Genomic DNA, 16,477 nt, shown 5'->3' on the forward strand with positions numbered 1-16,477 from the left:
ATATCTTGTATTTTTAGTATCTTATTTTATAATCATGGCGAAACTTATAAAACAATCATCGCTTATAGTATAGTATAGTATCAATAGGCAACGTATTGCTGTTTCGGCAAATTTCAGTTACCATTTCAATGACAATTACATTTCTATTAAAAAAACTATTGTTATTGAGGACATATTTTACATACTATTATGATATTAACTCCCAAAACGAAATGATTATAAGTAATGAATACCAGCTAAGTTTAAGTAAATCGATTCCGCTGTAATAATACATAAGTATTATATACATAACTAAAAGTTTATTTTCAAATTAATAAAACACTAATAATTTACAAATAAAAAAAAACACAAAATAATATAAACTAACTTAAATAATATTATAAATAACACGAATGTTTTCGCAGTAGATATCATCTCTTAAAAATCCAGAGCATTGGCTTAAAAGCGTGTCTTTAATAGCGTATTTTGGATTCAGTCTGTGACAACTGGAAGAAAACAGTTGAGCCAGGAATGGGTGGTGACGCGATGAAGTTGCCACGAAGTACCCGTCATGGCTTAATGATAAATAGTTTGATCTCTTTTGATTAGATGCTGCAACGGTTTTAATGACTTCACCAGATTGAATTGGTTTCGGTAAAAAATAAGTAGGACCAGTGTCATCGGGAAATCTAGAAATATCGTAAAAAAATAAAACTTGAGGAATCTCGTTTCGAAATCCAGAGATATTGGTTGTTTTTAAATGAAGATGAGTTGGAGATTCGACGGTAGTGTTGGTAGTATTCAATACACTTCCATTCTTTAATTTTACCTCAATGCTCACATTATTTTGGATCATAGAAATATTTCGAACTGTATCGTTAAAAGTATAAATAGCGTTATTACTTGAGGTCATATTACTTTTCGTAACATTTAATGCCTTAGTAATATTACCAGTATCTCGCTTGTTTCTATGGGTCCTGACTATAGGACTGTTTCCTAATATAGTGGTAACATTAGTTGGCAAATCAGTATCAAAAAATAGACGAGTCTCGTTTAAAATGCGCTCAATTAAATTAAAGAACATAGAGAATAATTCTTTCTGTTCATCGTTGTCTATAGACTCTAAGACATCATCATATTTTTCTAATTCAAAACCGTCATTGTGCTGTCTTAATATTTTATCGATCCTTTGATCTAATTCTTTATTATTATTGTAAATATTATTGAACGTGGTCAGATCGAATCCAATGCCACCATTTTGCCATATATCATATACCCTAGCATAGAAAGATAAGTAGTTTTGCGGGATCAGTTTCCATTTATATTTCAACGGTGTCATCGCCATGTACTTGCTCAAGTTCATCACACTGATATTTACATTTTGATATCTCTTTTGGAAATCTCGTATATCTCGTTTGTTTTGATTATGAATTGTATTAAATGGATCAGTGACGCGTGGTACTATTCTTTTTAGAAGTCGAGGATTGGGATATCTTGATTCTCGAAACGGCTGCGAAGAATCGTCTATCAAAAAATATACGTGATAACGCAATAATGGATACTTTGACGCCATGTAGGATAAGTATTCAGAATAAAACGTGAATGGTACATAAGCGTCACGGGCTACTATATGATGGTAGAATACGTCGCTTCCTGGCTTAGCATTCGTGTCATTGCATCTAACAATAACAATTGGTTGTCGTCTATACGCACTCATCCCTAAAGCATAAAATACTAGGAAAGAAATCGCCAGTAGAACCAAAGTCATCCAGAAAGCTGACACAAATTCTGTAACAAAAAAAAAAAACAAGTTACTGTTTTGTTATAGTTATATACTAATTTAATTTTAGCTATTTGATTTTTACTGACCTGGCCAACGAGTACACCAGGACTGCTTAGGTGTGCATGTAATGTTCCACCCGGTTGTCATAATAGTGGCTGGAACGGCATTTCGGTTTTTGCCATCTCCTCCTCCAGCATCCACTCTTAGTAAGGGATATTCCTCATCGCGTTTTTCTTGGGGCTCCATATCCGTTAATTGTAGAAATAAAAATATATCTTCACCCAAAATGTAAGAAAATAACAATCATTAATGTATGATATAAAAATATATTATATGCATAATAAAGTGAATATATTATATATACCTTATTTAGATTATATAGCACGAATTTTTTTTACTTTAAAAAACTGATGTATTGGGTTTTAATTAGCTCTGCGATGTGACAAAAATTTTACGTTTCCATTTTTAAAACAATGACATTATTGTGAAAAATGTATACACAATTAGATTAATTATCAAAGAGAATAGAATCATAGAATCATTTGTTGATAATAAAATAATATAACTTTTATATGATATTAATGATTCACTTTATACCCAAAACAAAAATCTTTAAAATCTTAAATAGAAAACAAAATATTTTCTCAATTGTGTTTACTTTTATCTTAAGTTTTATTTACTTTTACCTAATATGAAAAAAAAAATGGAATGCTAAAGGTCCAGTCAGACATATGTCTAATATTTATTCAACTTAAACTGAGACGTACTTTAGCATTTCCTTACATTTGATGTAAATTACATTATTATCTACTTTACTACTTTATGTAAATTTAAAAAACTCAACGTAAATACTTTAGGTGTGTAGTATAGTGAACAAATTTGCGAGTGAGATAGTACAACATATATTTGTGCAAGGAATATTGTGAAGAACTTTATACAAGGACTTTCAATCTAGCTGAGGAGATCATTTAAATCTGGTTGAATTCGATTAGTCGAACACATAGTTTCATCCTAATTTATGAAGAATATGTAGTAAATATGCTTAGTTGAAATTTATTTGATCTGAAGAAATGTAATAACAAAGGTACCTGAATGTCAGTACGTGAGACGAATGTTTGTTGAATCAACAATATTATGGCGGAAAGAAACGTGCCATAACTCAGAAACTTACAAGAGTTTCGAATCACACATATCAATTAAAATGTACAAGACGTGTGATTAGTTATTTGTTGAATTTAAAAGTTTCATTGTTTAATAAAATATATATGTAAATTATAATTATTGAATTTTCGTGATGAGTTTTTTCGTTGCGTTATATTGACTGATTGTAAGGAATATAATTTTTTTCAAAAAAGTTTTCATTTAATTTTGACAGATTAAAAATTTTCCGTGATACATACAAACAATTTGACATATTACTTTATAAAATAATTTTAAATGTGTTTTAATAGAAAAACAAGGTGAAGTATAAATGTTTTTTATTATTAATAATTGAAAATTACTCCTTAACCTCACTTATTTATCTCGATTTAGTGATGAGTGAATCCTGCCGAGAAAACCTGCCCCTGCTGTGTGATGATTATTCTGATGAAGAATTTCGTATTCATAAGTCTAGTCCGAAATTTCAACGCCTGTTTCGGTCTTCAACATCTGGACGTGCAAGAACTCAGGCAATTGGCGCCGCTGCTCTTATCACCCGGTGGCCAGGTAACATTCGTCATATAACATTATTACTACTATAGTAGGTATATATGTATTATACAGAGGCGAGATGGCTCAGTAATTAAAACACGAGCATCTTAACCGATGATAGCGGGTTCAAATCCAGGCAAGCACCACTAAATATTCATGTGCTTAATTTGTGTTTATAATTCATCTTGTGATCGACGGTAAAGGAAAACATCGTGAGGAGTGATGTGTCTTATTTCATAGAAATTCTGCCACATGTGCATGCCACTATTGGAACAGCGTGATGGATTATGTTTCAAACCTTCTCCTTAAAGGGAGAGGAGGTCTTAGCAAGGCATTGGGAAATTTACAGGCTGTTGTTGTTGTACTAATATAGTTACATATTTAGAAAGTAATTTAATTGTAAAGTACTGAGTTTACATTTTCATATCCGTTGCTGTAAATTTTATTTAATCTTGTAAAATAAGCATCTAAGTTACCTGCAAAAATTTATTCATCTGGTAAGGAATTGTTCTACAATAATTCATCAATAGTTTATTTTATTTTATAGTTATTAAGTCATTCTCCAAGTCAAATCAAATAGATTGCGAAAAAAATTTTAGCAAAAATCTAAAAAATTACTGTGTTCTTTAAGAAACAGTGAAATGTATTTCTACTTTATATAATTTTATGAAAGATTTTGTCTACTTTTTTCAGAACATTTTTCATCTCTACTAACTTACTGGTGGATAGGACTCGGCATGATCGCGTTCATGATTTTTGTCTTGTACAACAGCATCGTTGCAATATCTATGCTACCTCCTACACATCATAGACCTTTGAATTTAAAAATGACAGAATACAGGTCTGATCATGCTATACACGAAACAGATATATTCATGCATATATTCGTTACTAATTATGAAGAAATGAACATAAACAGCTATTTACCATACATTGATATATTTACTCAGAAATATCCAAATTTCAAACACAACCTAATTGTTATAATCAGAGATGAATCAAACGATAGTTTTAATGATATAAGTGACGAACTGAATAATGAAATGGCTTTAAATTCATTGTGGACGCATGATAAAAAAATAGATAAAATTAAATTGAGAAAAAACACTAATATTAAAATTGTTTCTTTAACTAAATATATGGATGATTCTCCGTTGAAGAAATACTGGCGTCGTTTGCCCCAACAATTCTTCGGCTTCTTAACACGATGTATTGCGATATGGGAAAAGGGAGGCATAGCGTTTGATCCGTTGATACTTACTCCGAATTCACCCAATTCAGGTTATATAGAAAATTTGGAACATATTATTGACAACTTAAGATTTAAAAGTCACAAACAGGCAACAAAAATAAATAATTTAAAAATATCTAAAAAAATCAATGAAAAACCAAAAGTCAATAACATTAGAGATATTATAGAGAATTTAAAAAATGAAGATGATAACCAATATATGCCAGAAAATCTATCTGAAGCGGAAAGTAAAAAGATTTTGTCGAAAATAAATAATTTGAATATTAATAAAATAAAGAGAAGTACAACGAACGTACTTCACGAACAGGAGAAATATAAGTTAGATATGAATAATACTCAATCAAATAAATCAAGAGACTTGCATGAAACTGCATATACAATGAACACTAAGAAGTCGGTTGGTTTGAGTAATAATCAAGGGTCTAATCATTCATCTTCAACCCACAAAATCAGAAATAAAAAACTACTGAATAACGACTCGAGTACTAAGCGTAATCTTCTTCCAATGTTTTTAGAATACTTATTTAATTCACATAATATAACCGAACCTACACATGAAAAAACAAAAACACAAAACAAACTTTCTCTTTCGAATAATATCAACAACTTTATTAAAAAAAATGTTACGAATATTGAAGGACACAGTCCAACGATAAAAACTTCGTTTAAAAAAAAGGATTCTAATTTGAAAATTGGTACTGAAATCGTTCCCAGTGAAAAGGATGAAAATGTTTCGTTGAGTATTGATTTAAAGGGTAATTTAGTTGCCACTGAAACATCATGTCATGCCTTTATCGGTACTATTTTTAGCAATGCTATACACCATTCCGATGACGAATCCGTAGCAGATTTTATAATTACGGAACTATCAATATTTTGTAAAGGTGTTTTATCGTCATGTAAAGGTATCGACGTTATTTTATTGTAAGTTAGATAAAGTATAATGTACAATCTGATATTCATATTAATGTTTGTGTTTTATAGTTTTGTATGAAATAAAAATATCTTAAATAAATTATTTATTTTATTTCTTATGCTAATCAGTCGTGATCAAAATAATGTAATTCTACAATATTTTGTTCACAAGTTGCAATTCTTCATTAGTTTATGGCAGCAGTTTAATGATTAGTTTTAAAAATGAATAAGAATGAGACTAGAATTAATTATTATACACTATTATCTATACGATAACAAAATGATACGTTATCCCAATATCTACATTATTGGCTGCAATAACAGCACAACTACTTTTGTATTGCACGTATTCCTACTCTTAAAACATTAAGTGGCAACATTATATTTTTCTACTGGTATATCGTATCTTTTGTTCCATGTATTTGAACGTTTTCTACATTCTCTTAGATTCCTTAATGGCTCGCATTTCCTACTTATTGACCAATAAACATAACTCTCTGGACATTGATAGACGTATCCTTGTAATTTTCTAGATTTCGTCATTTCACATTTTAATAAAGCGGCTGAGCATTCTTCATGTTTTTCAAAAGGAAAATGTCCGACTCTTGGGCATGCCATACTTTCTTTTGAAACGACAATCTGCAAACAAAAATATTCCGTGTAGTTTAAAATACACATGATTTAATTAACCAAGCCAAATATTTATAAAGTGTATTACGACACAACTTAGATGTAGCATCGCCAATTCAATAAAACCGATTAAGGCCGATTTACGCAACCATTAGAAATAGCTCCCCCATCGTGTAATTCGACGCTATTTGTCGCTATAGATTCTGGCGTAGGTTCAACCCGAGAAAGCTATTGCATATAAATAGACGTGTCAAATTGACGAATATATTAGGTCATACCTATAACATTAAAAGTTATTACGTTTGTGTAAAGATTATATTCACATAAGAAATAAAAATTGAAAATTTGGGATAGCGTACTTAATTCTGATGTGATCGGTTTTACAAATTTTGCCGATGCTACATCTTAGTTGTGTCGTACAGTAAGTACTCATTATTGATAAATTACAGGCACTTAACGAATAAATAAAATTAAAATTAAAATCGACATTTAAAAGTGAGAAGACAATTTAAGCATAATCTGAAATAAAATTACCGGCTCATTATCCGCAATTCCCAATCGTTTCACTCTGTGTTTTCGAGCCATTTGCCCGTTGCATTTTTTATCGCTTTGACTTTCTTCTACGCACTGTACTTTAGACTCGTCATATATCGTATTATTCGGGCAATTAAATGTAGCTATTTTCATTTCATGGGTGTTATTATCTTCAGTGCACTGATAAAATAGATTACAATATTTCGGATGTCGCTTAAATGAAGTTGGACACACGAGCAAATATTGATCTTCGTCTGTTTCAGGGCACTCTTGACTTGACGTGTTAGATTCTGTACTTGATTGGGTTTGATTTTCTGTTGTTGACGCTTCTGTTGTTGAACTTTGAGCTTCTGTGGATGAAGTATTTTCTTCAGTTGTAAGCGGTTGAGTCGATGACGTTTGCTCAGTTGATCCAGATTCCGAAACTGTTGTTTCTGTGGTTGAATCAGTGGTCGATTTTGTAGTTTGTTCCTGAGTTGTTTGAGAAGTTGTTTGATCAGGCTCTTTTGTTGTCATGGTAGTCGATGTTTCAGTGGTCGATGACTCTGTTGTTGATGGTTGTGTTGTAGTTGGTTCTTGTGTTGTTGTGGTCGGCTGTTCTGTTGTTGATGTCTGTTGTGGTGTTGTTGTTTGTTCTGTTGTTGATGGCTTTTGTGTTGTGGTTGATTGTTCTGTTGTTGATGACTGTTGTGTTGTGGTTGGTTGTTGTGTTGTTGATGGCTGTTGTGTTGTGGTTGGTTGTTCTGTTGTTGATGACTGTTGTGTTGTTGATGGCTGTTGTGTTGTTGATGGCTGTTGTGTTGTTGATGGCTGTTGTGTTGTTGATGGCTGTTGTGTTGTTGATGGCTGTTGTGTTGTTGATGGCTGTTGTGTTGTTGATGGTTGTTTTGTTGTCGATATCTGCTGCGTTGTCGACGTTTGTTGAGTGGTTGATTCCTGTGTAGTAGATTCACTACTAGACGTCTCATCTGTATTACTCGTTGTCATTTTTTCTGTCGTTGAAGACGATTCAGACATATTTTCTTTTGGCGGTACGGTGCCGTTACAAGTACGAGGTGGATAAACAGAATCTATATGATTACATGTTTCGAGAGAAGGGTCCCAAATAGTCCCCTCGCCACATTCAAAGTGAAATATGGAATACTTTTCACCGTTACTATCCCAATCAACACATCGATAAAATTTCTTACAGTCATTTGGATCAGCATGAAAACCAGCTTTCGTGCAAGTTATATTTCCATTTTCAGAGCTTTCAGCATTGTCAGTACACGTCGTATTTGTTTCATTACTAGTTGAAGAAGATACACTTGACGTCGTCAACGGACCTGAAGAAGTAGTTTCAGGTTTTACGTTATTGTCACTTGTGTGTTGCGGACTACTGCTTGTTGTCGTTGATAGATTTTCGTGATCAGATTTACACGAGGGATTATTTACATCTTGGGGATGATTACATGCTATTATATCTTGATCCCAAATAGTGCCATCCCCACAAACATAATCATATTTCGTAAAGCCACCCTTATCGTTACCAACGCATCTATAAAACTTCATACAATCCTCAGTATTCCCATAATAACCTTCTTGGGTACAAACATCTTGGTTTGTAGGTTTTGTATTTTCAGTTATAGGCTGTATATTTTCAGTAGTTGGTGATGAAGTACTTGATTTTGTTGTACTTGATTGAGATTCTGAAACTTGTTCATTCTGGTCAGTTGAACTATTTATTTCTTGTTTTTCTGTAGTTGCTACGGCTGATAGATAACTGCAATTAACGGCATCTGTATTATGATCACATGCTTGTATTTCTTGAACCCAAATCGTGCCATCGCCACAAGAAAATTCATATTTAGTATAACCGCCTTTTCCATTATCGACACAACGATAAAATTGTTTGCAGTTGTGCTGATTAGCAAAGAACCCTTCAGATGTACATTCATCATCTTCTGGTGTGATTGAGTTACCATCCATTGAAGAAGTTGTAGATAACGTTGAAGAATATATTGGTGCCTGAGATTGTTGCGATTGTGTTACAACATGACTTGATGATGACATCGTTGTTGAAGTGTGACTTTGGGTAGATGTTGTCCCTTCCAATTGGCTTTCTGAACTCTCGCCACATTGTTTTACCGCGTTTTCGTGATTACAGGCTTCAATCGTAGGATCCCAAGCTGTACCTTCACCACATAAAAATTCATGTTGAGTGAATCCTCCATCACCATTATCAACACATCTATAAAATTTCTTGCAATTATTTGGATCTCCCATAAATCCACTGGATTGACATTCAGGTTTACTGTTGACAACATTCGTCATTGATGTGGAACTGCGCACAGTTGTAATTGACATCATACTTCCTAATGTTGTAGTACTTTGTGTTGTATAGTCATATCCGTTTTCATTGTCTTGGGTAGTACCAGCACTAGGTCTCACAGAAACATCATTAATATTGTGTGTAGTTGATATAGACATACTGCTGCCACATTCTTCTACGGCCCATGCGTGGTTACATGCTTGTATTTTTGGATCCCATACAGTACCTTCACCACATGAAAATTCATATCGAGTATATTTTCCATTACCGTCATCAACGCACCTATAAAACTTTTTACAATCTAATTTGTCACCCATAAATCCATCTGTTTCACATTCACTATGATCGTTTTGTAAAATTGTTTGTTTTGTTGTTGTTTGTAAATTTGTGTTTTCCATGCTTGAATGTTGAGCAGTACTTAATGTGTCATAATTATTGTAATTATGAGTCGAATACCAATTATTTAAATCATACTCGGTAACAGGTGAGGTAACATCTTCCTTTAGATCAACATTTCCTCCGCATTGTTTAACTGCCCATGCATGATTACAAGCTTCGATTTCAGAATCCCACACAGTACCATCACCACATGAAAACTCATGCCTAGTAAAGCTTCCATCCCCATTATCTACACACCTATAGAATTTTTTACAATCATTAGCATCACCCATAAAACCACTGGATTGACAATTTTGAATGTGTGGATTTCTCATTGTAGTAATTAATAACTCTTTATCGGGCTTCATGGTGGTTACACTTTGCTGATAATTATAATCAGAATCGGAATTAGAATTTTCACTATCTTTGTCTATAGTGGGTTGAATATATGAGACAGTTGTAGACGTGCCAGTAACATAAGAATTCGTTTCTTTGGTTGTACTCGTCAGTGTAGTTTGATTACAAGATTTAACAGCCCAAGCATGGTTACATGCTTCTATATTTTGGTCCCATAAAGTCCCTGGTCCACATTTGTAATCATACTTTGTAAATGAACCTTTATCATTTTCGACACATCTGTAAAATTTCTCACAGTCATTTACATCTCCGTAAAATCCACTTGACGTGCATTCAGTACTTATTACTTTTGAAATATCCGTTGTTGAAAGTAATGATATTGTTGTGAGAATTGTCGACGACGTAGTTTGTTCATGTGGTTTGTCCGATTGACTTACGTAGCCAAAATCATTGTCTTCTTCACTAACACTAACAGTACTAGGAGTAATTGGTGTTTTCGTGGAAACTTCAGTGTTAGAATTTTCATCTGATAACTTTCCACCACATTTACCCCCATCTTCAACGGCCCATGCATGATTACACGCTTCCAACTTGCTATCCCATACCGTTTCTTGACTACATGAAAATTCATATTTTGTAAAACTTCCTTTTCCATTATCAACACATCTATAAAATTTCTGACAGTCAACTGTATCAGCCATAAACCCACTTTGTGTACACTGTATACTTTTGCCGGTATCAATAGTTGCAGAATTTTCATGGACATTATATGAAGCATCTGATGATGTAGAATATTGATTTATTTCATTAACTACGTCGTTATGTACCTCTAATTCCGGTTCATTATATTTATCATTTATTTTATCCTGTAACGTGTTATTTGGTTCTTCTACAGAACTTGTGATTGTGTTAACATTTTCTTTAATTGTATTTGGTTTTTCATTATTTAATTTATTCCCAAATTGAATGTTATTCCCATTATACACATCATTGTTATCATAAACGTGCTCTTCCTTTTCTGTTATGTCAAAATTATTTCCATTTTGTTGATTTGGTACATTCGGACTTTGTATGCTATTAACATTATCGTTTTTTATCTCGAATTCTCCTCGACCGCATCGCTTATTTCGTGCAGCCCACGCATGATTACAGCTCTGTATATTGTCATCCCATATAGTGGATTCGCTACACATAAACTCATATCGTAAAAAACCTCCACGCGAATCACTCACACATCTATAAAACTTTCTACAATTATCACTATCACCGACGAATCCATCAGAAGTGCAAGAAAAGTTATTCTCGTTATTTGGGGCAACTGTTGTAAAAGGCATCATTACATTCTGAGTTTCATTTTTGGAATTTGCCCATGGATACGATACTAAATTATTAGAATTGTCTATATATTCTCGTTCAGTTGTTGTTAATGTTGGATAAAAAACTGGTGAACTTGGTTTATAATCTGTAAACTGTTCTATTTTCTGTGTAGTATATACCGGTGCAGATGTTGTGACGTTTCTTGATTCGATATAAGAGGAATAAACAGGTAATGATGAATTTATAGGGGACGGAAGTTCTTGATTCTCCTCTATTTCGTTTTCGCCTTCTTGCATTATCGGTACATTGAAGCCACCGCATTCAGATCGTTTCGTATTTCTCGGGTGATTACATACTTCAGTTTCTGGATCGTATACTGTCCCTGGCCCACATTGAAACTGAAAAATATAACAACATTAATATTAAGGATAAATAAATGCACTACTAGTAGTGCTTCTATGAATGTTTTATACATACTTTGAAAACAGTAAATTTGTCCTTAAAAGATTTTGTGCACCTATAAAAGACAGCGCAATCGACCGGGTCAGCTTTAAAGCCCTCTTCCAAACATACAATTGGATCTGGTTTTGCTCCTGAATATAGTTTGACTATACGGCCATTGACGCGTCCTTTGCGTTCTTCTGTGCTACTAGTTTCTGTAAATTTTACAATTAAATAAATATAAATATATGAGACAACATCACATACATTACTCTGATCCCAATGTAAGTACCTAAAGCACTTGTGTTATGGAAAATCAGTAGTAACGACGGTACCACAAACACCCATACCCGAGACAACATAGAAAACAAATGATAATCTACATTGAATCGGCCGGGAATCGAACCCGGGACCTCGGAGTGGCGTACCCATGAAAACCGGTGTACACACCACTCGACCACGGAGTTCGTCAAATAAAGTAATGAGTAAGAAACTAAATAATGTATTAGATAACAGCAATTTCAATGATACATTAAGATACATACCATTTGTGTTCGATTTTATAGTCTCGATAAGCGCCAAGAGCACTATTAAAGTTGAACAAAATCCTTCCACAGATGTGTTCATTTTTAAGGAGGTTGTGAGATAGTTACTGGAAATTCTTCATTCCGTTTAACTAAAATAAAACAATAAAGATAAGTTTCGAAAGAATACTTAAGAAATATGTGTAAAGTATCTATTTGTTTAGCTTATTTTATTTAATTCAATAGGAAGCCAATGTAAATAAGACACTAAAAACACAATGTACAATATTCATACATGTATATCTTATACAAGATTGACAATTTTACAACTTGGTATATTTGTTAATACTGTACATCACAATTATAGGCTAACTCATCATTCACAGCTAGAGTTGTCACTTTTATTTATTTAAAAATACAGAAATTTACCCTTATTATATTAATAGCATATTATCTACCTACTGTGATATTAATATTGATATCATTGCCACAACATGATACTCGTAAACAATATTAACTAATAATATTATTAAATACATACAGGGTTTAAAAAGCCCCGTATCGATATTATGATAGTTTTTATAAGAGGTCTTAGACGCCCCGTACCGCAGGAATGGAAGAAATAAACAAATGATGCTGCAGCCAACGTGTTAAACAAAGCCATATGACCTACAATATTTAATTGTACTTGAAATTTATTTTATTCCGTAGAACGATTTTGTCTCAATACATTTTAATTGAATTCGTATATAGAGCGCTATGTATAACATACATCTTGAGTTATCGTTTCTCACTTACATGCAAAACACAGTGAATCATTCCTAGCAGGACGTAATCGTAATAATTGAAATAGGAATGTTATTTTTTTTCTTTAAAAACGTGTAGGAATTATTATAAAATAAAGGTTTTATATCAATACCTATACGTTCAATTATTTATTAATAGTACCTATTTCCAAGATTTTAAATTAGCGTTTAATAGGTATATATAAATACTAGCGATCCGCCCACATCACATCCCATCACATCACATTAGAAACTTCTAAAATTACCAGAGTCTTTACAATATTGTCCATGTATTATATACAAAAACCTTTACCTCGAATTACTCTACCTATTAAAGAAACCGCATCTAAATCCGTTCCGTAACTTTAAAGATTTAAGCATACATACGGACAGACAGCGGAAAGCGATTATGTTTTATACAATGAAATGTAACGATAATAAAATATAAATAAGGGCCAGTGAATAGAACACGTGAATCTTAACTAAAGATTCCGGGAGAGAAAACCGCACAAGCACTTCTAAGTTTATTTTCTTAATTTATTTTATGATTCATTCCATACTCGGCGATTAAGGAAAAATCCTGAATATAGAGGTTGAAAATCTGTTTAATAGCAGTATAATAAGTATTGTTAAAATGTACTACTATCCAGCGAGAAGTAAGCTGGAAAGAAACATATATTTTGTGTTAATAAAATAAAATGAATGAAAACGACAGGACCTACGAACAAGCTATGCAAATCATAAGGCTTTACATAAATTCGAATCAACTTAAACTATTTATTATGTTTGCCTGTAGGTACAAATTGTCTTTATAAATTGTTTAATTGAAACTTTTTTTTTGAAACTACTCATATCAATCAAAACTCATTGAAAACATTGAACCGAAAAAAATCCGATCATATGCAACGTTGGTAATTAAAAAAAACAAAAAGTATTGTATCTCTGGCTAGTATAAATAATATCTGCTTAAACTAAAATGGCGTACCTACTCAAAATGACAGCTGTCATTTTTCGATGCATTTTAATTGCAAAACGTGATTAAAGTAATCATTTCCTCTGAATCATTGATCATAAACATGTGTGCATCGTGATGATCTTTGAAAACATCGCCTTTGATTTTTGCTTAATAATACATTATTTATAATATTTTATAATTACGTAATATAATTATATACAACCTTTTTTCAATCTATTTATTAATACGAGACTATCATGAAAGTAAATTAATATAATATTTTATAAATGTCCATACTGAGATATTCATAAATATTGGTAAAGGATATGACCGATAACACATGTATATTTTATTAAAATTTTATTTAAAAAAAAATTACTAACAGCTGAAAAAACGTCTTCGTCTATTAAATAAAAATAATAATACAATTATTTTATTAGTATTTGTTATAAAAATATGGGAAATTATAAGAACTTTTCCAATGTACAAAATTTAATTGGTTTCGAAAAAATTTCGAAAAAAAAAGAATTTTGAGCACACGCCACACTATATACATATATATATACACATATAGCTGTATTTAACGAGTCGAATAACATCATAGTGTCACAAAACCTAAGAAAAATTGCCTTGAGATTCGCTAACATCAAGAAATTTTCTTACTTCTTATTTATCGCATTCCCAGTAATTTCTCGGATATTATTCTAAAGGTCACATGTGAACAACCAGCCAGTCTTTATAAGAGCAAATCAACGCACCTAGTTCATTGCCTCGAATAATTACTGGTTGATGTTATAAAAAAACCCAGAAGGAACAGGCTGGGACGGTACCATTTTTTTGTTGATGACACATTGTTTCCCAAGGCGTCCTAGCGTGTAAAACTAATTATTCACTGTATTCAAATTTTATAATGTACTCGCACGATTGTTCGCACCGTGAGCGTAAAATAATTTTACGGCCATTTAATTGTTTCAACCGATTCCGAAACTACGGCAAAAAATAAATGTACGTTAACTTAAATCCAGATGCAATAAATTTTGTAAGCATCATTTTTCTCCCTAATATTTAGGTATTAAAAATGTTTATAATGTTTTAAAGAGGCAAATTTGTGTTTGTGTGTAGGCGGTAATCTTCGGAAATAAAGATCTAGTTACAAAACTTTTTTCAGTGGTAGAAAGTGAGTGAGTGCTATAGAGTATATTATGCTTAGCTACATCATATAATTTTCTTTATGAATCAATTGCACTCGCGTATATTTATAATATGTTGAAAAATGTAGTTGTTGTTGAAGCCTAGTCTGTAGTGTACCTTCTACACTTCTTCTTTAAAAGGTTTCATATTATGAAAAAATCCTTTAACTTAGCGTTAAAATCTAGAGAACATAACCGTTGCTACACATGAGCAATTTAATCTCCTAAAAGTCATTTAAATTGAAACAGTAGTTCACCCTATCAAATGTTCAGAATATATTTCTGAGCATTTGATCCTTCAATAAACATATTCGAGATTCCAGTTTTTGTATTGTAAATACATATTATAATATTACTTTGTTAGTAATATTATACCTTAAAATTAAATTCTGAGTGTTAATTTATATCCATAGAATATCATTTGCGTATATCACTTTTGCGTAAGATGTTCATGTTTCTTTTTAATCTGTGTATAAAACATATAGATTAAAAAGAAACGTAACTACCAATTGTGTAATATGCCAAAACATTAATCTCACAGCGGGCGAACTAACATGTCCTCAAAGGAAATGATAAAAGGTAAACAATTACTAAAACAAAACAAAACGGTGTATTTTCATAATGATCTCTCTACTTTGTTACATTTGTGTCCCATTTACATATGAACATAACCAGGTCTCGAACCACAGATATAACGGATATTTTAAATCATAAATAGTTAACCATAAAAACACAATCAGATATGATTAATCATCGAATTTAAATATCATTAAAACTGGTATATTTTATCTGAATTCCATGTGACATCTATTAATTAATCTATAAAATATAATTTGATTCGTCCGTCTGATATTAATCTAGCAGAAAAATACTAAATAACGGTGAATATATTTCTGGAAATATAAACACTATAAAAATATACTTAACGATTAAATTATCAGCAAAACATCTCTTTTAATGAAGAAAAAAACAAAAACTTATTTACTTTTAAATTTAGCGCGCTCCCTTTAAAAATAATATGAAAACCGAGCCCGGTGCTTATTTATAGCTTAAAGTGACGTATGGACTCGTTAAAGATATTCAAGGCCTCTCGAGAGTAAAATTGCATAAGTCGAAAGCCAGACTTTATTGCGTCTCGTTGAAGGGTGCAGGTGAAACAGGTTCGAGAAGATTCCCTTTCCAGGGGTGATGAGAACTGCATTCTTGTGGTTAGTGTCTGATTGAGGAGATACAGGTTACAGGGAATAGCTGGAACGGATAACACGATAATATTTTTGTTCTGGAATTAATCCAGCCTTTATTAATTGATGATAGCAGCCTTTATACAATAATGATAGCGGTGTGCTATTTGTCGGCCAATGGGAATCTAAAGTCCAACCTATCCTCCTGCAAACCTCTATAATTATCAGTTTTTTTTCTATTTTTATACTATAT

At 32.1% G+C, this 16,477-nt stretch overlaps 3 protein-coding genes across 3 annotated transcripts in view; 1 reads left to right on the forward strand and 2 right to left on the reverse strand.

Annotated features, from left to right (window-relative positions):
• Positions 1–367: 367 nt before the first annotated feature.
• LOC124529806 lies at positions 368–2,225 on the reverse strand. The gene is made up of 3 exons (XM_047103722.1): positions 2,127–2,225; positions 1,849–2,037; positions 368–1,767 (listed from the first exon to the last, which is right to left on the reverse strand). The coding sequence occupies exons 2-3, from the start codon at positions 2,006–2,008 to the stop codon at positions 368–370; spliced, it is 1,560 nt and encodes a 519-aa protein (XP_046959678.1). The 5' UTR covers positions 2,009–2,037; positions 2,127–2,225.
• A 937-nt stretch (positions 2,226–3,162) lies between these two features.
• On the forward strand, positions 3,163–5,892 carry LOC124529996. Its single transcript, XM_047103967.1, has 3 exons — positions 3,163–3,222; positions 3,296–3,469; positions 4,148–5,892. Exons 2-3 carry the CDS (start codon positions 3,298–3,300, stop codon positions 5,632–5,634), a joined length of 1,659 nt encoding a protein of 552 aa, XP_046959923.1. The 5' UTR covers positions 3,163–3,222; positions 3,296–3,297; the 3' UTR covers positions 5,635–5,892.
• The window catches only part of LOC124529995 (serine-rich adhesin for platelets-like), a 32,544-nt gene continuing 21,783 nt past the window's right edge, over positions 5,717–16,477 (reverse strand). The window contains exons 2-5 of the mRNA XM_047103966.1: positions 12,135–12,265; positions 11,626–11,804; positions 6,786–11,546; positions 5,717–6,260 (exon numbers count right to left, since the gene is read on the reverse strand). Of these exons, the coding sequence (XP_046959922.1) occupies positions 5,988–6,260; positions 6,786–11,546; positions 11,626–11,804; positions 12,135–12,216 (5,295 nt within the window). The 5' untranslated portion in view covers positions 12,217–12,265 and the 3' untranslated portion in view covers positions 5,717–5,987. The remainder of the gene's footprint in view (positions 6,261–6,785; positions 11,547–11,625; positions 11,805–12,134; positions 12,266–16,477) is intronic.

This window comes from Vanessa cardui, chromosome 5, assembly GCF_905220365.1.
Source record: "Vanessa cardui chromosome 5, ilVanCard2.1, whole genome shotgun sequence".
NCBI classification, from domain to species: Eukaryota; Metazoa; Arthropoda; class Insecta; order Lepidoptera; family Nymphalidae; genus Vanessa; species Vanessa cardui.